This window comes from Cetorhinus maximus, chromosome 14, assembly GCF_964194155.1.
Source record: "Cetorhinus maximus chromosome 14, sCetMax3.hap1.1, whole genome shotgun sequence".
NCBI classification, from domain to species: domain Eukaryota; kingdom Metazoa; phylum Chordata; class Chondrichthyes; order Lamniformes; family Cetorhinidae; genus Cetorhinus; species Cetorhinus maximus.
The window spans coordinates 75,608,689-75,631,953 of NC_135892.1; the positions used below are offsets into that span (position 1 = coordinate 75,608,689).

The following is a 23,265-nucleotide window of genomic DNA, read 5'->3' on the forward strand; positions in this document are numbered from 1 at the left end:
TTTTTCCCCCAAAGTCTAATAGAGCCCTGCTTTGCTGGCAGTGTTAAATGCCTTAGCGGGATCTACAAAAGTATGGTAAAAAGGTAAGAACAAAAATAAAAATACCTGGAAAAACTCAGCAGGTCTGACAGTATCTGCAGAGAGGGATACAGTTGACGTTTCGAGTCCGTATGACCCTTCATCAGAACTAAGACATATAAAAATGAGATGAAATATAAGCTGGTAGAAGGGGGTGGGACAGGAGAGCTCGATAGAGGACCAGTGATAGGTGGAGGCCAAGAAGAGACTGCCAAAGATGTCATAGACAAAAGGACAAAGGGGTGTTGACGGTGGTGATATTATCTAAAGGATGTGCTAATGGGGACATTAAGGGAAGCAAGTTTGTGGCAGATGGCCCTAGTGGGGGTGGGGTGGGAAGGGATCAAAATGGGCTAAAAGGTGGAGATGAAATTTCTATTGAAAAATATAAAAGCAAAGAGCTCTGACCTGTAGGAGATTAAATAAACCACTGATAAGGTTTATAAACTAACTGTCAATCTATATTGGTTTATGTTTGGAAAAATCAGCCACGAGTTTTATACCAAATCTACTGATTTTTAAAGAGTCTTGACTTATGAGACAATGGGGTTGGTATGTCTACGAGTGTCCTTGCGAATGGTTATATGGTGGTGTATTGCTGTTACCTGCGTTTTCACGAAGAGTTCATCATGAATTGGAGGCTACAATTTGTCTGAACTTGCTCAGGCAATTCTGCTGGAGATTGACCTAGCTTAAACAACATATAGTTGTATAGTGTCTTTAAACATCATCGATGGCCCGAGGCACTTTCCAGGAGCATTGTGGAACAAAATATGAGCCACATAGGAGGAGGAGATTAGGTCAACTGACCAAGACAGTGTTTTAAAACGAGGTGTAGAGGTATAAGGAGGAAATTCCGATGCTCAAGGCCTGGGCTACTGAAAGTGGCGCAACCAGCACTACACTGATTAAAATCAGGACTGCACGAGAGGCCAGATTTAGAGTGCAGATATCTTGGAAGGTTGGTATAAAGAGAAAGATTTGCATTTTATATAGTGCTTTTCACAACCACAGGACATTTCAATGAGCCTCACAGCCAATAACGTACTTTTGAAATTTGTCACTGTTGTAATGTAGGAAATGCAGTGGCCAATGTGCACACAACAAACTCCCATAAACAGCATTGTGATAATGGGCAGATAATCTGTTTGTGATGTCTTTGGAGGGTTAAATATTAGCCAAAGCACTGGGAATATCTCTGCCGTTCTTATTCTAAATGGAGTAATGGGATCTTTGGAGCCTGGCTGAAGGCAGACAGGCCTTGATTTAACATTTCATCCAAAAGACAGCACCTCTGACAGTACAGCACTGGGATGTCAGCCTGGATTTTGGTGCTCAAGTTCTACAATATTATGACCAAAACACAAATAAAGAAACAAAAACAAAAAAATGCTGGAAAACATACAAATATAAAGAAACTTATTTCAACAAAGAAAATTATGTTTTGGAACTGTATAAGTAATAAACGAACACAATGCTAGAAGACATACCCAACTTCGACCTTAGTGGGTACTTTCTGCTTTTTCGTGGGTGAGTACGCGCGTGCGCGTTATCATCTGCAAACGATGTACGTCAACCTTTGCGCGAAACGTCAGCGCGCCACGTTACGTCAGGAGGCGTCAAGCAGCGTGCGGTCAGCTGACTCCTCCCGGCCGGAGGAGGGCAACAGATGTGATCATGGCGACAAATTTGCAAAGAAGCATCGTTGCTCAAACTAAGAAACACACTGCGAGTGTGATTTTCCTCCATGGCTCAGGTTAGACCTCAGTGATTTATATCAGCTAGTTTAATCGGTCTGGAAACATGGACGGGATGACCTCCGCCTGTGTTCTCAAACCTCAACGTTCAGCCCTTTATACCGCGGAAGATTCGAGTGACCCATTCGTAATTTAAATGTAAGAAAATGAACAGCCGAGAGCTACCCAACAGTAAATGGCCAGCATTAAATTGTGCCACTTTCACATTAGATTATCTCCAATGTGTGTGAAAATAAAACACTCATATTCGGGTTTCTCCCCATTCGCCTCCCAGCCGGCCTTCCTTAAAGACCTTGGTCTTATGTTGCGATGCTTTTCTGCTGCTGTTGGGCTGCCTCTGGCACCTCATCCTGGCAGCAGATATTGCCAACGTTTGAGGTTAGGTCGTTAACTATCAGTGGGCTATTTTATATCATCCTCGTCATTACTATACATCCTAAGCCAATTCTCTCCCCCCCGCCCCCCATTCTTATAATAAACTGTCCTAATCTGAATTGTAGAAACTTGCAACACTGGTGAATGTTGTTAAAATCGCTTTCCAACAGCTATTCTGTCCTTTTCACCTACCTATATATATATATATATATTCCAAGTGTATGTCATCGAGTTTTACAGCACGGAAATAGGCCCTTCGTCCCATCGTGTCCATGCTGGCCATCAAGCCCCTATATACCCAAATCCCATTTTCCAGCACTTGGCCTGTAGCTTTGTATGCTATGGCGATTCAAGTGCTCATCTAAATACTTCTTAGATGTTGAGGGTTTCCGCCTCGATCATCCTTTCAGGCAGTGAGTTCCAGATTCCCACCACCCTTCAGGTGAAAAAAAAAGTTCCTCAAATCCCCTCTAAACCTCTTGCTCCTTACCTTAAATCTATGCCCCCTGCTTATTGACCCCTTCACTAAGGGGAAAAGTTTCTTCCTATCTATGCCCTTCATTATTTTGTATACCCCAATCAGGTCCCCCTCAGCCTTCGCTGCTCTAAGGAAAACAATCCTAGCCTATCTAGGATAAAAGCAAAATACTGCAGATGCTGGAAATCTGGAACAAAAACAGAAAATGTTGGAAAAACTCAGCAGGCCTAGCAACATCTTTGGAGAGAAACAGTTAAAGTTTCGACTCCATATGACTCTAGGCCTGCTGAGTTTTTCCAGCATTTTCTGTTTTTGTTCCAGCCTATCTAGTCTCCCTTCATGGAAGAAATGCTCCAGCCCAGGCAACATCCTGGTGAATCTCCTCTGCACCCTCTCTAGTGTGGCAACCAGAACTGCTCACTACTCCAGATGTGGCCTAGCTAACGTTTTATACAGCTCCATCATAATCTCCCTGCTCTTGTATTTTAGTGCCTCGAATAATAAAGGAAAGTATCACACCTTCTTAACCACCTTTTCTACCAGTCCTGCTGCCTTCAAGGATCAATGGATATGCACACCAAGGTCCCTCTGATCTGCTGTACTTCCTAGGGTCCTACCATTCATTATGTACTCCATTGCCTTGTTAGTCCTCCCAAAATGCATTACCTCACACTTGAGGATTAAATTCCATTTGCCACTGTTTTGACCAGCCCGTTTATATCATCCTGTCTAAGGCTTTCCCCCTCACTATTTACCACACCACCAATTTGTGTCATCTGCGAACTTACTGATATCTCCTACATTCATGTTTAGATCATTAATGTACACTATAAAACAGCAAGGGACCAGCACTGAACCCTCCGGTATGCCACTGGACACACGCTTCCAGTCACAAAAGCAACCTTTGACCATCACCCTCTGCCTCCTGCCAGTAAGGCAATTTTGGATCCAATTTGCCAAATTGCCCTGGATTCCATGGACTCTTACCTTCTTGACTAGTCTCCCATGCAAGACCTTGTCAAAAGCCTTACTGAAGTCCACGTTGACTACATCAACTGCACTACCCTCATCTACACACCTAGTCACCTCCTCAAAAAATTCAATCAAATTTGTTAGACACGATCTCCCCCTGGCAAAACCATGCTGGCTATTCTTGATTAATCCTTGCCTATCCAAGTGGAGATTAATTCTGTCCCTCAGAATTTTTTTCCAAAAGTTTCCCGACCACTGATGTTAGACTCATTGGCCTATAGTTCCCTGGTTTATCCCTACCGCTCTTCCTGAATAATACTATCACATTAGTATGTAATGTCACATCTTTTAAAGGACATCATCTTGGAGATATCATTCAAGCATTATGCCTTGGTAGGGCAATAAAATGTGATTGGTTCAAATAATTTTTCTAGTAAGTTAAGTGACACAATGAATAATTTTTTTTGGTCATCTGGATGTTATTGATGGCAAATGCCCAAAGTTATGCATCAGTATGCATCTCCTTGTAGGGATGCACCGAACTCCTGAAATACAAGAGCTTGGAAACAGGCTGATAACAGCCAAGGATTCAGGGGCACCAGTGTGCAATTGTTTAAGTCACTTAAATCATGCAGCCGACAAGTGAAAAGAACTGGTAATCTGCCTGTTATTTGTCAACCACATCATTAGCATTTAACTTGTCAGAAGGACAGACTTGCATTTATATACAGAAAGTCTCGCTTAACATTGTCCTGCACCTTGTTGCTCTCCATGTTACATTGCTGCTGTTTCATGTTAACGTTGCTGTATGCCCAGAAATTTCCATGTAAATCCCATATTGAGCCTCCAAGATCTGGGTCTTCAGCTCTTGGGTAAGGTAGGGAGTGGGCAATCTTGGGAAGGGGTTAGGAGCCTCAAACAGACTGTTTTACAAAACATCATTTCTCAATGTTGCATTTTCCAGGAACCAATTAACTACGTTAAGTAAGGCCTCCCTATAGTGCTTTTCACAACCGCTGGACATCTGAAAGTGCTTTCCAGCCAATGAAGTACTTTTGAAGTGGAGTCTCTATTGTAATGTAGGAAACGCAGCAGCCAATTTTGTGCACCACAAACAGCAATGTGATAATGACTAGAAACCTGTTTTTGTGATGTTGCTTCAAGGATAAATATTGGCCAGGACATTGGGTAAAACTCCAGTGCTCGTCTTTAAAATAGTGCCACTGCATCTTTTAAATCCATTAGAGCAGGCAGATGGGGCCCCGATTTAACATCCCACCCAAAAGGCAGCACCTTAAAAACACCTTCAGTACGGCGTTGGAGTGTCAGCCTTGACTTTTTTTGTGCTTATGCCACCACAACCCTAAAGAAACCCTTTTTCACCACCACCACTATGTCCAACCCTAAGATGGTTATTAGATAATGTACAAGTGTGGGTTTAAGGCCTCACTTGGTACACAGCAAATAGGAGGAGTATTGTAAGCAGTACATACTTATAAAATGTGTGAGAACGTTGCCACCATCCGGATGATATTTTATTGACAAAAGTACCTCAGTCATGGTTCCACCAGCTGAAGGTGCTGAACTTTAGCAGATGCTACATGCCTCTTTGCAATCCATTCATGGTACATACTTAAACTGAGAAATGAATTTTTGTTGATACATGGCCTCCAGGTAATGCTTTAAGCAGTTGTCACCCTAAATCTCTCAGCTTCCTTATTAGCTGTATGAAGGACATAGCAGCACAATGTAATACATATGCAGCACAGTTTGCGATCATTTCAGTCATGTTGATGTTCGGGATGACCAAGTCCACTATCAAGTATCAGACTTGCTCATCAACTGCCTAATCCTAGTGTGACAGGATTTGGTAAATAGCTTTGGCTGCCATGAAATGATGGTTGTAACCTTGGTGTCATATTTGACCCTGATATGTACTTTCAAACACATGTGATTTCCCTAGGACCGCCCCCAAAACATTGCTTGACTCCGCCTCAGTTCATCTGTTGAAACTCTCATTATGCCTTGTTGCCCCTAGACTTGACTATTCCAACACATTCCTGGCTGATTTTTTGAATTCTAGTTCATGAAATCATTCAAAACTCTGCTGTCCATGTTCTTACTTGTGCCAGATCCTGTTCATCCATCATCCTGGTCGCTGACCTTCATTCTCTCTCATTCTCTCGCTCTCTCTTTGTGTGAGTTATCCAAGATATCTTCATTATTCGCTTCAAATCCACAACTCTGCAGCCTCAATTCTGCTTTGCTGTGCTTCATTGATCGTCCAACACTTGCTTCTGCATGTCAAAATTGGTATGATGTAGCATTTCAGGATTCTCAGCTTTGTTCTCATGGCTAATTGAGTTTCATAATCTTTTTCATTTGTGAAATTCATCTTTGGCCATTCTAATCCTTCATCTTATTTCTTGATTGCACTTTCCGTCCAATGTTAACATACTTCCTAGGTAACAAAATTTGTCTACCTGTTTGACATTTTCGTTCTTTACTGTGATCTTACATTCTGGTATGATTTTCTTTTTGGACACTACTAGACATTTTATTTTATTACAATTTCTGCTCAGCCCTTCTCACTTTCACTCACTAGTCTATCCAAAACCTTTTGCAGTTTCTCATCAGTCGGCAATAAGAAAGGTGGCATCAGCAGATCTTATATTATTAAAGTTGTAACCTCCAATTAATAATCCAGGAAGGTCTTCAATCTCTAAGAATATTTTCACTATACAAATTGAATAAATCTGGGGAGAAAACACCCCCTTCTGACCCCTCTTTTAAGTTTCACAAAATCAGCTTAGCTCCTGGTTAAGCAATTCTCAGCCTTGTTTTCAAATCTCTCCAAGGCCTCGCACCCTCCTTATAGCTGTAATCTGCACCAGCCCTACAATTCCCAGCTCCTTTAATTCTGGCCTCTTGAGTATCGCCTATTTTAATTGCTCCACCATTGGTGGTCATGCTTTCAGCTGCCAAGGCCATTTGCTCTGGAATTCCTACCCTCTCTGCTTCTCTACCTCTCTTTCCTCTTTTAAGAGGCTTCTTAAAAATCTACCTCTTCGACCAAGCTTTTGGTCATTTACCCTAATACCTCCTTATGTGACTTGCTGTCAAATATTGCTTTATAACATTCCTGTGAAGCTTCTTGGGATGTTTTGTTGCATTAAAATTGCTATATAATTACGAGTTGTTGCTGTTGTATTGACATCTTCTAGGACATTCACTGGTGGAGGCTGGAGCTAAAACCCCACCACTGAGTGAAGGCTTAGAGTTTGGTGAGAGGGGAGTTTTAAGTGTTAATTTTGTTAATAAATTTTGCTCTTAAAATCTAATCTAGTCTGTAATTAGCAGTAACTGGAAAGTACTGTATAAGCAGGCTAAGTTCTTTCTTGCAGTTTAGACAGGATAAACTCTCAGCTGTAGGGACTTAGTTAATTAGCTAACTGGTTGAATCGGGTTACTGTTGCCCCAGTTCAGTTTACTATAAATTTGGGGTTCTTTAGTGTACCCTTGGCAAATGGTGGCAGCTGACTACCTGAGTGAAGACTTGCAGTTTGGTGAGATTGGAGTTGGGAGGTATTTCATATGGATTCTACATCTTCCGATCCAAGATCATTTCTTGCTATTGTACTTATTCCATCTCGCACTAACAAAGCTACCCTAACACCCTTTCCTTCCTATCTGTCCTTTCGAAAAGTCACATACCCCTGAATATTTAGTTCCCAGCTTTTAATCACCTTGTAAACATGTCTCCATAATGGCTATAAGATCATACCCATTAACCTCTATTTGTGCCGTTGATTTTTTTTTCATTCACGGGATGTGGACTTTGCTGGCTGGGCCAGCATTTATTGCTCATCCCTAGTTGTCCTTGAGAAGGTGGGGGTGAGCTGCTTTCTTGAACCACTGCAGTCCATGTGGCGTAGGTATATCCACAGTGCTGTTAGGATGGGAGTTCCAAGATTTTGACCCAGCGACAATGAAGGAACGGCTATATATATTTCCAAGTCAAGATGGTGGGTGACTTGGAGGGGAACTTCCAGGTGGTGGTGTTCCCATCTATCTGCTGCCCTTGTCCTTCTAGATGGTAGTGGTTGTGGGTTTGGAAGGTGCTGTCTAAGAAACCTTGATGAATTCCTGAACTGTGTCTTGCAGATGGTACACACTGCTGCCACTGCGAGGATGAGGTAAAGTATGTTTTTCTCTCTTGTTGGTTCTCTTACCACCTGCCACAGACCCAGTCTAGCAGCGATGTCCTTCAGGACTCGGCCAGCTCAGTCAGTAGTGGCGCTACCGAGCTACTCTTGGTGATGGACATTTAAGTCCGCCACCCAGAGTACATTCTGTGCCCTTGCCACCCTCAGTGCTTCCTCCAAGTGTTGCTGAACATGGAGGAGCACTGATTCATCAGCTGAGGGGGGGCAGTACGTGGTAATCAGCAGGAGGTTTCCTTGCCCATATTTGACCTGATGCCATGAGATATCATGGGGTCTGGATTCAATGTTGAGAACTCCCACCGCAACTCCCCCCTGACTGTATACCATTGTGCCACCACGTCTGCTGAGTCTGTCCTGCCGGTGGGACAGTGGACAATGTCTGCGACATTGTAAGGTATGATTCCGTGAGGATGACTATGTCAGGCTGTTGCTTGACTAGTCTGTGACACAGCTCTCCCAATTTTGGCACTTGCCCCCAGATGTTAGTAAGGAGGTCTTTGCTGAGTTTCCAGCGCCTAGGTTGATGCTGGGTGGTCTGTCCAGTTTCATCCCTTTTTTTGAGACTTTGTAGCGGTTTGATACAACTGAGTGGCTTGCTAGGCAATTTCAGAGGGCATTTAAGAGACCTGTGGGTCTGGAGTTACATGTAGGCCACACCATGCCATGACAGCAGATTTCCTTTCCTAAAAGGACAGTAGTGAACTAGATGGGGTTTTACAACAATTGACAATGGTCATCATGAGACTTTTAATTCCAGATTTTTTTTTTATTGAATTCAAATTCCACCATCTGCCGTGGCAGGATGCAAATCCAGGTACCCAGAGCATTACCCTAGGTCTCTGGATTACTAGTCCAGCGACACTACGCCATCGCCTCCCCCAATTCATTTATTTTGTTCTGAATACTACATTTAAATAAAGAACCATTAATTTTGCCTTTTTATCATTTTTTCCCTCCTTTGACCCTTATTGCTGCTTTTTTTTTTTACGTTTGTACACTGTCCCTTCCTGTCACACTCTGGGTATCATTACCTAAATAGCTGCCCTGCAATGCTGCCATATCCTTTTGCTTTGTAAGCCTACGTATTCCCTCTCCAGAACCATCTCACCCCCACTCTATTTAGTTTAAAGCCCTCTCTACAGCCCTAGTTATTCGATTCTCCAGGACGCTGGTCCCAGCACGGTTCAAGTGAAGCCCATCCCACCAAAACAGCTCCCTTCTACCCCGGTACTAATGCCAGTGCCCCATGAAATATCCCGAGATTATTACCTTGGATGTTCTGCTTTTTAATTTAGTCCTAACTGTTCAAATTCTTTCAGCAGAACCTCCTTTCTAGTCCTATCAATGTTGTTGGTACCAACATGGATGACAACTGGATCCCTCCCCTCCCACTCCAAGTTCCTCTGCAGCTCCGAGGAGATGCCCTTAACCCAACTTGAATGGCTCCCTACACCACAGTGTCATGGTATTTTCGCCCATGTTCTCAGCAGTCGCTGCTTTTGTCCACACAGTTTGCAAGAAGCTCATAACAGTTGGACAATTGCAGGGTCCGAGACTCCTCGAACGCTACCCCCGGGTCCCCATATCTGCCTCACCTGCAGTCACACCCTCCTGTCCCTGATCACAGGCCAAATTTGAATTACCTAATCGGAGGGGTGTGACCACCTCCTGGAGCAATGTGTCCAGGTAACTTTCCCCCTCCCTGACGTACAATGTCTGCAGCTCGGATTCCAGCTCCTCAACTCAGATCCGAAATTCCTCGAGCTGCAAACACTTACTACGGATGTGTTCGCTGCGGTTCACCTTGGTGTCCAGCAGTTCCCACATACTGCAGCAGCACCACATCACCTGTCTGGCCATCACTATTGCATTTAATTTAATTAATTACTCTAGTATCCCTGCACTTCACACTTTATTGTAATTAATTTTTTTATAACAGTATCAATCTTATACTTTAGCTATTTTTAAGAAAAAGGAGAGAAAAAAGACTAGAGACCTAAGCACAAATTAAAAACCTTACTTTTACCTGAAAGACTAGAAATACTCTCCAATCCTACTCCCCAATCAGCTGCTTTCTCTGCACTCATTGTGGTTTGTGACATCACTCCACCACTGGTCTCTCTGCAGGTAGGCCTCTCAATCTACACCTTTTATCCTCTCCCACTCACCTCTTGTCAGAATATACTATTTTGAGCTTTAGGAATAGAATAAATCTTAATCACTTACCAGATACTCACCATTAACCAGCTTCTTCTCCTGTAACTCTTTCGAGTTATCAACAGATCGCATGTAACTCTCTCGAGTACATTCACAGTTCTTGGTTTCCGGAAGTGGGACATGAACCCACAACCTTCTGATTCAAAGGCGAGGGTGCTATGAACTGAGCCACAGCTGACACAGAATCAACTCCTAGAGGCCGAAATAGTTTAGGCAAAAGCAACCAAACACCTTTTCCCTTTCCTCCACTTAACTCTCTGAAGTGTTTAACTCCAGCACTCTATTGTAAGTCGTACTAAATTGGCTACTCATATATGCTCCTAACATGAAAGGCCTATCTGAGTCACCTAATGAGGATCCAGTTTCAGCTGGTTCTTAATTAAGCTGCTCTTTCACTGGAACCCTTGAAAAAACCCTGCTTAAGGGCTGGCAGCTACAGAATTTAAACTATAGATTTCAGTTTATTGCCAACTACAAACTAAATTTGGTTTGTACAAAATAAAAATTTAGACTTTCTTACCCAACAACTGCATGCACTCAGTCCTCAGTTAAATTGAGCTTGCTAGCTGAATTTATATGCTCCTGGAAGGACAGGAAGTTAGAAAAAGGTGGAGGGGTGGCTCTGTTAATTAATGATGGTATTAGCACGTTAGAGAGGGATGACCTAAGTTCAGGTAACCAGGATGTAGAAGTGGTTTGGGTTGAGATGAGGAATGATAAAGCCAAGAAGTCATCTATGGGAGTGGTGTACAGGCCCGCTAATTGTAACTATACAGTAGGACAGAGTATAAAAGAAGAGAATGGGAGCTTGCCAGAAAGGACAGCAATAATCATGGGGGGTTTTAATCTACATATAGACTGGATAAATCAGATGGGCAAAGGTACCGTAGATGAGGAGCCCATAGAACGTTTTCAGGATAGTTCCTTAGAACAGCATGTTCTGAAGCCAACCAGAGAGCAGGCTATTCTAGACCTAGTATTGAGCAATGCAATAGGGTTAATTGATAATCTCCTAGTGAAGGCAGCCCCAGGTAGCAGCAACCATAATATGATTAAATCTTACATTCAGTTTGAGGGAGAAATGAGTGCGTCCAGGACAAGTATTTTAAACTTAAGTAAGGGCAGTTATGAGAGCTAGCTAAAATGAACTGGCAGATGAGGTTAAGGGATATGTCAATAGAAATTCAGTGGCAGACATTTAAAGGGATATTTCAGAATACACAGAATATATACATTCCAATGAGAAAGAAAAATTCCAAGGGGAGTGCCCACCATCCGTGGTCAACTAAAAAAGTTAAAGACAGTATCAAACTTAAAGAAAAAGCATATAATTATGCAAAGGTGGGTGGAGGTCAGAAGATTGAAAAGAATACAAAGAACAGCAAAGAATGACAAAAAGATTAATAAGGAGGGGAAATTTAGATTGTGAGAGAAAGCTAGCTAGTAATATAAAGACAGATAGTAAGAGTTTCTCTAGATATTTCAATAAGAAAAGAGTTGACAAAGTGAGGGTCCTATAGAGAGTGTGTCTGGGAAAGTGATAATGGAAAATAGGGAGATGGTGGATAATTTAAACAGGTTTTTGCTTCGATCTTCACTATAGAAGACACAAGTAACATCCCAGAAATAGCTGTAAACCAGGAAATGGAAGGGAGGGAGGAACTTCAGGAAAATGGCAATCACGAGGGAAGTGGTATTGAGCAAATTGTTGGGGCTGCGGGCTGACAAATCCCCAGGTCTGGATGGATTTCACCCTAGCGTCTTGAAAGGAGTGGCTCATGAGATAGTTGATGCATTGGTTTTAATTTTCCAAAATTCCCTAGATTCGGGGAAACTTCCATTAGATTGGAAAATAGCAAATATAACTGCTTTATTCGAAAAGGAAGGGAGACAGAAAGCAGGAAACTGTAGATCAGTTAGCCTAACATCTGTCATAGGGAAATGTTAGAAGCTATTATTAAAGATGTTATAGCAGGGCACTTAGAAAAATTCAAGGCAATCAGGAAAAGTCAACATGGTTTTGTAAAAGGGAAATCATGTTTAACCAATTTATTGGAGTTCTTTGAAGGAGTCACATGTGCTCTGGATAAAGGGGAACCGGTGGATGTACTGCACTTAGGTTTCCAGAAGACATTTGATAAAGTGCCACATCAGAGGTTATTGCTGAAAATAAAAGCTCATGGTGTAGGGGATAACATATTGCCATGGATAAAAGATTGGCTAGCTAACAGGAAGCAGAGAGTTGGCATAAATGGGTCTTTTTCTGGTTGGCAGGATGTGACGAGTGGTGTGCCATAGGGATCAGTGCTGGCGCCTCAACTTTTTACAATTTACATAAATGACTTGGATGAAGGGACCGAAGGAATGGTTGCTAAATTTGCTGACGACACAGGTAGGTAGGATGTGAAGAGGACGTAAGGAGGCTACAAAGTGACATAGATAGGTTAAGTGAGCGGGCAAAGATCTGGCAAATGGAGTATAATGTGGGAAAATCATTCATTTTGACAGGAAGAATAAAAAAGAAGCTTATTATCTAAATGGTGAGAGATTGCAGAGCTCTGAGATTCAGAGGGATCTGGGTGTTGTAGTGCATGAATCACAAAAGGTGCAGGTACAGCAGGTAATTCGGAAAGTTAATAGAATGTTATCATTTATTGTGAGGGGAATTGATCACAAAAATAGAGAGGCTGTGCTTCAGTTGTACAGGGCATTGGTGAGACCACATCTAGGGTATTGTGTACTGGCCTCCTTATTTAAAGAAAGATGTAAATGCGTTAAAAGCAGTTCAGAGAAGTTTTACTAGACTAGACTCTTGATTAACAAGTGGGTGAAAGGTTATCTGGGGTAGGCGGGAGGCTACAATTAGATTAGCCATGATCTTATTGAATGGCGGAGCAGGCTCGAGGGGCCAAGTGGCCTACTACAGCATCTTGTTTGTATGTTCACCCCTCGCAATTGTTCCTTTTTTGGCACAATTCCATGTCACAGTTTAGCCCTGGATTTTGCAAAAAGACAAAAGGAAGTCCTCCACTGCATGGCTAAGCGTTATGAAGGATAAATAATAACTTTTTGGCATATGCTCTATTTGCAAAAAATGTATTCTGTATTAGACCTTTGCCATTATTGAATGTGTCAAAAAGCATTTTTGCCTGTGTTGATTGTTTTTAACTTGCATTTTTTTAATGCTAGAATCAGTATGTAAAGGGTTAACACCCAAAGTCTGTCAAAGTATCACACCAGTGGCAGCAAGTCAGTAGCATCACTGATCAGACATTTGTCGGGAAAGGAGTGAAATTTTTTGAACCAAACAAAGCTGGTCTGAAGTGTTAATTGTTTGATAATCTGAGGGAATAAAGGGATCCTTATTTACATTCTCAAATATTTCATTCTATTGTCAGAAATCGCACTTTTGGTCCACAGAAATATCATTGCAACACTCTGAGGTTCATTCAGTTCAATTCACACAATGTGGCAGGCAGCCGGAGAAACCCCTGGAAGCTCATGGTAACGCATGAAAGAATAATCCCTCAGTTTGGAGGTAGTAACTTTGTCATGAAAACAGATTTAGAGCCTTGATTGGGAGGAGTGCTTTGTGAATGACAACCCAGTGGACAGTGATTTGATTTCTGGAATTGATATTGATAGGTGTCAAGGCAGTAAGAGAGCGTGAAAAGTTCCCAGTTGGCAGCCAAAAGACTGTTTTAAATCCTGAATCAACATAGTGAAGAAGAATTAAATCGGTTATTGGTATGTTTTAGAACTCATGTTCACAGAAAAACAGTGCAGTATTTTATTTAATAAGGAGTGTAAGAGAAAATATAGTTCACCGTGCAAAACTGTGTAGTTTGTTCATCTATCTTGTCTAACACATTTATTGATTCAAAGCCATTATATTGATTTGGTAAGAGATTGTTTATCGAGTCCGTTATCCATAAAGAGTGGCGAATTTATTGATGGGGCACAATACTTTTCAGTGGTTGGTTAACAGACTAAAGGATCTCTGTTTCAATCATGATTCATGCTATCTAGATGTTGGGGAAAGAAGCCACTGAGGCACGTGCGCAGAGTTGGGAGATTTTCTGACTTAGTGCACCTCTTCAGGAGAAGCAACTCCAAATGGCCAGATTTTCATTCCATGGGGGTGGGGGACATGCTGGAGTCAGGCCTGCTCCCCCCAGAAACAGTTCAGAGGCAGCCATGGGGGCTGTTGAGTTCCGAGACAGGATGGTTATAAGACCCTCCTCACTTCCCCAGGACTTTATTCCTGTTGTAATGAAAGCAATTGGACTGTCTAGCTCTCACCCCACTCCTCATCCCCCCAAACCATTGCCCATGCCTCATCCATGCCAACTCATTCCGCATCGCCCGTCATAACCATCCCCATGGTCCCTCATATCCTCCATGCCAACCTATGCCCCTCTGCCACCCAATGGCCCCTTATAGTTGCTATGCCAACTTAGTGCCAACCCATGACCCCACCGCCCTTTGCGCTTACAGCCTCCCTGCCAACTCACACAGTATCCAACTGGGCAGACTGAGATGAAATAACGTAAGGCCTAAGTATCTATTACAGACTTTACTATGTGAAAATACTCTTAATTGATAAAAGTCCATTCAATAGATTTAAATTCTTCATAGAAACAAACGTTTGTATTCATAGCCTCAGATCAAAGATAGATAATGCTTTCATAACTTATTTGACTTATCAATCAAACTGTGAACTTAGAGGCCCCCCCCCCTCACCACTGTGATGATAGGTTGTGGAAGCAGTCAAACAGTAATAATTTTATAATGATAATCCATAGGCTTATGTCAAAAAACAGCTATTGAAATTGCAAACACTGATTTTTTTTCAACTCCAGAAAAGCAACAGGCTGTTTTTTTCCCAAATTTAAAGAGCAGGGTATTTATAAATAGCTTGAGTGTTCCACAGACCTTTTATTGCACATGCACGTCTACTCTTAAAAATCTTAAATCACCCTGTGGGAAACTGATCTTGCTCCAGCAAAAACGGGGTTGGTTTGAAGTCAGCACTGAGATCAAATGGTCCTGCTGGGTTCGAGTTTCCGTTTTCTCCCATATGTGAATCACATCCGACCCCCGTTCCCCACCCCGCCATCCCCCGCGAGAAAAGGATTTATTGGAAATTGAGGTGGGAGTTCTGAATCTGGGGTCCCAGCGTCATTTCACGACTCCGTGAAAATCCGGGCCCAGGTCATAGGGGACTCGTAATTCACTTATGGAAGTGGCTGTGACACAGACCTCAGCATATCTCCAGTGTAAAATCCCAAATTATGGCAATTGAAGAAAAATGATTAACGTGTTCTTTGTTCCTTCTCAGCTCAGATCCAAAGTAATGCAGCAAGGCTAAATTTGGCATCATCATAAAATTTGATAGCATAGAAGAGCCGTTGTGCCTGTGCCAGCTTTCAAAGAGTTACTAATTTCACTAATTATCTGCCCTTTGTCCATTACCTTTCAAATGTATATTTTTCAAATAATTATTCACTTCCTTGATAAAAACTATTATGAAATCTGCGTCCACCACTGTTTCTAGTGGAACATCCATGACTGAACAGCTCATTGAATAAAACACCTAACACTTGTCCTAACACTTCTCTTCATTCTTTTAGTGAGAACTAATTCCATCTAGTTTCTAACTCATTAACCTGAGGAAATGGTTTGTCTTTACTTACCTCACAAAACTAGCTAACTTGTAGCATATCTATCAGATCCCTTCACAACCTGATTTATTCTAATGAAAGAAGTCCCAGTTTCTCTAGTGTCTCCCAGTAACTAAAGCCAGAATTAGATTAAAGGATACATCAATAGATAAGCAATGGAAAACATTTTTAAAAATCATGACCCTCAATGGGTCTACATTCCTTTGAGGAACAGACCAACCAGCATCAAACTCGCATTAGATTCAGGCACAGCGTCTCGCACCTAGCTCAGTCAATTCTGCAAAGTCCTCTTCACCAGCGCCAAGGGACTTGTAATGTCCAGTCGAACAACAAGCATAGTCATGCTCTCAGAATCATACCTATTAGCTAACGCCCCAGACTCCTCCGTTAAAATCCCTTGGTTTGCTCTGTTCCACCTGTAAGATAGATCCACCAGAAGTGATGGTGCAGTGATATACAGTTGGCATAGAATGCCTGAGGTTCCTTATCATTGATTCCGGAAGGTCAAAAATGGGCAATGAAACCTCCTGCTAATTACAGGTTATAGTGCTCCCTTAGGTGATGAATCTGTACTCACCATGTTAAGCATTACTAGGAAGAGACACTGAGGAAAGCAAGAGGATATAATGGACTCTGGGTAGGGGACTTCCATTTCCATCAGCAAGAGTGGCTGAGTAGCATCACTATTGACTAAGCTGACTGAGTCTTGAAGGATATAGCTGCTAGACTGTGCTTGTGGCAGGTGGTGAGAAAATCAACACAAGGGAAAAACCTGCTTGACCTATTTCTCACCTAGAAGTCCACATGTCACAGATGCACCTGTCCATGGCAGTATTGGTAGGAGTGACACCTCACAGTCCTTGCGGAGACAAAGTCCTGCCTTCACACTGAGGGCACCATCCATTGTGTTGTGTGAAGGTACAACACAGGACTACATGCAGGCTAAACAATGGAAGCATAATGCTATAGATAGACCTGAGCATCACATGACCAACAGGTCAGATCAAAGCTTTGGAGTCCTACCACATCAGGTTGTGAATGGCGGTGGACAATTAAAACAACCAGCTGGAGAAGGAGGATCCATCAATGTCCCATCTTCTCCGATGGCTGAGTCCAGGATGTAGGTGCAAAAGACAAGGCTGAAGCATTTCTGACCATCTTCAGCCAGAAGTGACGGGTAGACAATCCATCTCTGCCTCCTCCTGAGGTCCCCATCAACACAGAAGCCAGCCTTCCATCAAATTAGTCGCACCATGTGATAGCAAGAAAAAGTGAATTCCTCAGAACAATTTCCTAAGCCCAACCATCTTCAGCTGTTTCATAATGACCATTGTAAGATTAAAAGTGATTGTTCACTGATAATTGCACAATATTCAGTTCCATTTGCAACTTGTTAGATAATGAAACATTCTGTGTCCGCATACAGCAATACCTGGGCAAAATTCAGGCTTAGGCTGATAAGTAGCAAGTAGCATTCAGATCACATAAGTGCCAGGGAATGACCATCCCCAAGAGAGAGTCTAATCATCTCCCTTTGTCATTCAATGGAACTGCCATTGTCAAATCCCCCACATCACTCAGGGATCACCACTGACCAGAAACGTAACTAGACCAGTCGCATAAATACTGTGGCTGCAAATGCAGGTCAGAGGCTGCCTTTTCTGTGGGGACTTACTCGGTTCCTGACTCCCTGGAGCCTTTCCACCATCGACAGAGCTTACAGTAACATGTGTTTAGCATTCTAATTTAACTTTAGCTAAGAAGGATGTTTCGAATTTCCTTTGATTCCTGTACGTTTTAACCATAGCTTTATCCGTTGCATGAATTGATAAATCATTAGCATGTTCCTCTTGTGTTAAATACGCACTCCAAATTTAATTGCAATATTTCCTATTTTATAATATCTTTGTTCAGGAATGTATGGTTTACAGGGAGAAAAAATGCTGCATTTTATCTTTATTTATGTTTTTGTATGTGTGTTATGAAGGCGTATGGTATTTGCATGATTCTCTGGGTCAAAGGATAATGGCTTTCAATGCTTACCTCATTTTACAGAAGAATTAACATTATTCAAAAATATTTATAAAATTAGTAATTGTATTTGATGATGAACTATTTTGTTTTTCAAATTAAAGGAAAGATATACAAGTCAAAAACAATATATGAAAAATAATGCTTTACGTTCCAGGATAGGAAAATCTAAATAACACAAATATTAATTTCAAGAATTAATATGCAGTTTTATATAAAATACGAAGTGTGTGAATATAAAAAACTTAGAAATATATTTGCTGTGATTAGTAAATTGATAAAGAGGGTGAAAATAGAATGTGAGAATAGATTCTTTAAAAAAATATAAAAACAGATTGTAAGAGCTTTCATAAGTACATAAAAAGGAAGAAGTTAATGAAAGGACACTTCGAGTCCCTTTGAGACAAGAGAAATAACAGGAAGAAGAAATGGAAGAGCTGTCAAGCAAATATTTTGGGCTGGATTTTCACCAAGTCGGGATGACTTTGAAGCCCTTTAAAAATGGTCGGTGGGTCCTTATTCTGGGATGCAAACTGTATTCCCAAGGTTTCTGATTTTCAGGAGTGCATTTTAAGGGTGCAGGCTAGTTCAGGTCCTGAGCCCGCATCCTGCATTCCTGACCTGGCCGGCTCCATTGCGATGATAGGCATGTCCTAGTCCTCTGCAATTTTCATGGAGTCAAGCCAGCATTTCAAACGCGGTTCATGGCACCTCAGAGGTGTTGTGAACCATAGTCTGCATAAGGAAACCTTTTGAAAGGTAAGTTCAAAAGGTCACCCTCATGACCCCCCCCCCCGCCCCATGCCAAGGTATGCACCCCACCCACCTCATGTCCCCACCCCAAGCTATGGCACTCCTATGTCCATTTACCCACTATACACTTTGGAAGCAACAAACCCTATAGTGAAAGTAGGTTGTGTTTAAAAAAAATCATTGATGACTTTCCACTTCCTTTAAAAAGTATTCTTTTTTACCATAGCTCAATAAAAGTATCAGTAATCCAAACCCTTAAATGTATCAAACTGCAAGCACTTGAAACTGTTTATCTTGTGTAAATAAACATTGTGAAATAGATCTGAAAGCCAGAGCTCTCAAATCAAGCAGTGTTTTCCCTGAAGCTCAGGTGTTTCAACAGGCTAAAGGAATTCTGGGCTCTCAGCCAAGTATACGTAATGAGGCTTGGCTGAGAGCCCAGAAATCAAGTAGCCTGTTGAAACACCTGAGTGCCAAGGAAAAGTCACTTGAAAATGACAGAATCTATTATTAAGGGCAAGGTATTAGGGCACTTGGAGAATCACTATGATTAGACACTGTCAACATGCTTTTTTGAAAGGAGAATCACATTTGACAAATGTGTTAGTATTTTGCACAGTCTAACTAGCCGGGTAGACCAAGGGGAATCAGTGGATGTATTTTGATTTTCAGAAGGCATTTGATAAGGTGCCACAGGGGAGCTTGTTGCACAAAAATAAGGCTCATGAGATGGGGGGGTAATATATTACATGGTTTGAAAATTAGTTAATGGTAAGAAAACAGGAGGAATAGTCAAGTTATTTTCAGCATGGCAAGATGTAACTCGTGGAATGTCATAAGGATCCATCCTTGGGCCTCAGCGATTTACAACCTATATCAATGACATAGATGAGGGGTTCAAGTTTATGCATCCAAGTTTCCTGACGGCACAAAGCTAGGTGGGAAGTAAGCTATGAGGAGGAGGCAAAGAGGCTACACAGGGGCTGAGTGTGACTTGAACAGAGTGAGAAGCTGGGAGTTTGGTGAGTGAGGGAATTCGGTGAATAGGTGAAGGAGGTGCTCCTTTTTCTACCTTTCTCAGTCTCCAGTATTTGGTTCTTTCTTCAGTACAGGGGAAGAAGCTGATTGCTGAGTAACTGGTAAGTTATTCTACTTATAATCAATAGTATGTAAAGTTAAGGTATGGCAGGACAGCTCAACCGAGTGGAACGTGCATCCTGTGGCGTGGGAAGTCATGGAAGCACTGTGTGCCCTAGACAAACACATCTGCAGGAAATGTCACCAGCTGCAGAAGCTTGAACTACAAGTTTCAGAACTTGAGCAGCAGCTGGAGGCATTGTGGTGCATCCATGAGGCAGGGAGCTACACGGATAGCACATTTAGGGAGGTGGTCACACCGGAGGTTAGGAGCCTTCAGGCAGAGAGGAATGGGTGACCACCAGGAACTCTTAAGAGAACCAAGCAGGTGGAGTAGGAGTCCCTTGAATTGATCTCATTTGCTGACCGTTTTTCCATTTTGGATGCTGGTGAGGATGATGGTTCCTCAGAGGAGGAAAGCAAGAGTCAAATCCATGGCACCACAGGTGGCTCAGCTGCACAGGAGGGGAGGAAGAGTGGAAGAGCAATAGTAATAGGGGATTCGTTATTAGGGAAGCAGACAGGCATTTCTGTGGCCGTGGACATGACTCCAGGATGGCATGTTGCCTCCCTAGTAACAGAGTCAAAGATGTCACAGAGTGGCTGCCAGACATTCTTCTTGGGGAGGATGAACAGCCAGAGGTCATGGTCCAATTGGTACCAACGACATAGGTAGGAAGAGGGATGAGGTCCTGAAAGCAAATTTTAGGAAGTTAGGAAAGAAATTAGAAAGCAAGACCTCAAAAGCAGTAATCTCAGGATGACTCCCAGTGCCACTTGCTCGTGAGCGTAGGAATAGGAGGACAGAGCAACTCAACATGTGGCTGGAGAAGTGATGTAGGAGGGAGGGCGTCAGATTTCTGAGGATTTGGGACTGGTTCTGGGGCAGGTGGACCTGTATAAAATGAACGGGTTGCACCTTAGTAGGACTGGGACTAAATCTCCCTCGCAGGGAGATTTGCTAGTGCTGCTGAGGAGGGTTTAATCTAGATTCACAGTGGGGTGGGAACCTGAGAGGGAGCTCAGATTGGAGAGAAGCAAAACTGGTAACAGGAAGTAGAAAAGTAGTAAGCAAAATTGTACGGCAGAAGTATTGAAGGCACTGGACACTGCAAAGTCTATGGGCCCTGACAATATTCTGGCAATAGTATTGAAGACTTGGGATCCAGAGCTTGCCACACCCCTAGCCAAGCTGTTCCAGTACAGCTACAACACTGCCATCTACCCGCCATTGTGGAAAATTGCCAGGTATGTCCTGTGCACAAAAAGCAAGGCAAATCCAACCCGATCAATTACTGCCCCTACTCTTGATCATCAGTAAAGTGATGGAAGGGGTCATCAACAGTGCTATCAAGTGGCACTTCCTTAGCAATAACCTGCTCACTGACGCTCAGTTTGGGTTCCGCCAAGGCCACTCAGCACTTGACATTATTACAGCCTTGGTTCAAACATGGATAAAAGAGCTGAACTTCAGAGGTGAGGCGAGAGTGACTGCCCTTGACATCAAGTCCACATTTGACCGAGTGTGACATCAAGGAGCTCTAGCAAAACTGGAGTCAATGGGAAGTAGGAGGAAAACTCTCTGCTGGTTGGAGTCATACCTAGCACAAAGGAAGATGGTTACAGTTATTGGAGGTCAATCATCTCAGTTCCAGGGCATCACTGCAGGAGTTTCTCAGGGTAGCGTCCTCGGCCCAACCATCTTCAGCTGCTTCATCAATGGCCTTCCTCCATCATAAGGTCAGAAGTGGGGGTGTTCACTGATTATTGTTCACTGATGATGGCACAATGTTCAGCACCATTCGCCACTCCTCGGATACTGAAGCAGTCCATGTCCAAATGCAGCAAGGCCTGGACAATATCCAGGCTTGGGCTGACAAGTAGCAAGTAACATTTGCGCCACACAAGTGCCAGGCAATGACCATCTCTAATAAGAGAGAATCCAACCATCGTCCCCTGTCATTGAGGGGCATTACCATCTCTGAATCCCCCACTATCAACATCCTGGGGGTTACCATTGACCAGAAACTGAACTGGACAAATATAAATACCGTGGCTACGAGAGCAGGTCAGAAGCCAGGAATCCTGCAGCGAATAAGTCACCTCCTGACTCCCCAAAGCCTGTCCACCATGTACAAAACACAAGTCAGGAGTATTGTGATGGAATACTCTCCACTTGCCTGGATGAGTGCAGCTCCAACAACACTCAAGAAGCTTGACACCATCCAGGACAAAGCAATTTGCTTGATTGGCACCCCATCCACAAACATTAACTCCCTCCACCACTGACATACAGTGGCAGCACTGTGTACCATCTACAAGATGCACTGCAGGAACTCACCAAGGCTGCTCCACCAGCACCCTCTAAACGCATGACTGCTACCATCTAGAAGGACAAGGATAGCATACACATGAGAACACCACCACCTGGAAGTTGCCCTCCAAGCCACTTACCATCCTGACTTGCAACTATATCGTCGTTCCTTCACTGTGGCTGGGTCAAAATCCTGGAACTCTTTCCCTAACAGCACTGTGGGTATACGTATACCACATGAACTGCAGCGGTTCAAGAAGGCATCTCATCACCACCTTCTCAAGGGTAAGGGAGATGGGCAATAAATGCTGGCCTAACCAGCAATGCCCACACCCCACAAAATTAATTTTAAACAAACATTTTAAACAAGGATTAGAATGCAGAATAATGTTAAAAAGGCAAAGTTAAGAGCACCCTATTTGAATGCATGCAGCATTCGCAACAAGGTAGATGATTTGAAAGCACAAATAAAGGTAAATGGATATGATTTAATTGCCATTATGGAGACGTGGTTACAGGGTGACTAAGACTGTGAGCTGAGTATTCAAGGATATTCATCATTTAGAAAGGATAGGCAAAAAGGAAAAAGAGGTGGGGTAGTGCTATTAATAAGGGACGAGATCAGTACATTGGTAAGAGAGGATCCTAGATCGAAGGATCAAGTTTGGGTGGAGCTAAGAAACAGCAGGAGGCAGCAAACGTGGAGTTGTTTTTCGGCCACCAAACTGTAGCGGTAATGTTGGGCACGGTATCAATCAGGAAATTTAGAGCTGCATGTAACATGGGTAATACAGTAATAATGGGCAACTTCAATTTACATATAGACTGGGTAAACCTTATCAGCACTAATGCTGCAGAGGATGAATTCCTGGAATATGTAGAAGATGACTTTCTGGAGCAGTACATTTTAAGAACCAACTAGGGATCGGGCTATTTTAGATTTAGTATTATGTAATGAGAAAGAACTAATTAATAGTCTTGCTGTAAATGACCCTTTAGGAAATAGTGACCATAATATGATAGAATTTTACATTAAATTTGAAAGTGATATGGTTCATTCTGAAGCTAGGGTCGTAAATCTGAACAAAGGAAACTATGAAGGTATGAGGGGCAAGTTGGCTATAGTGGATTTGGAAAATACATTAAAATATTTGACAGTAGAAAGGCAATGACTAGTATTTAAAGAAGTATTACATGGTCTATAACAAATATACATTTCTCTAATCCACAAAAACAGAACAGG

The 23,265-nt window shown here is 42.5% G+C and overlaps 1 protein-coding gene across 1 annotated transcript in view; it reads left to right on the forward strand.

Moving 5' to 3' along the window:
• Window positions 1-1,689: 1,689 nt before the first annotated feature.
• The window catches only part of lyplal1 (lysophospholipase like 1), a 52,337-nt gene continuing 30,761 nt past the window's right edge, over window positions 1,690-23,265 (forward strand). The window contains exon 1 of the mRNA XM_078557096.1: window positions 1,690-1,834. Coding sequence (XP_078413222.1) covers window positions 1,756-1,834 — 79 coding nt within the window. The 5' untranslated portion in view covers window positions 1,690-1,755. The remainder of the gene's footprint in view (window positions 1,835-23,265) is intronic.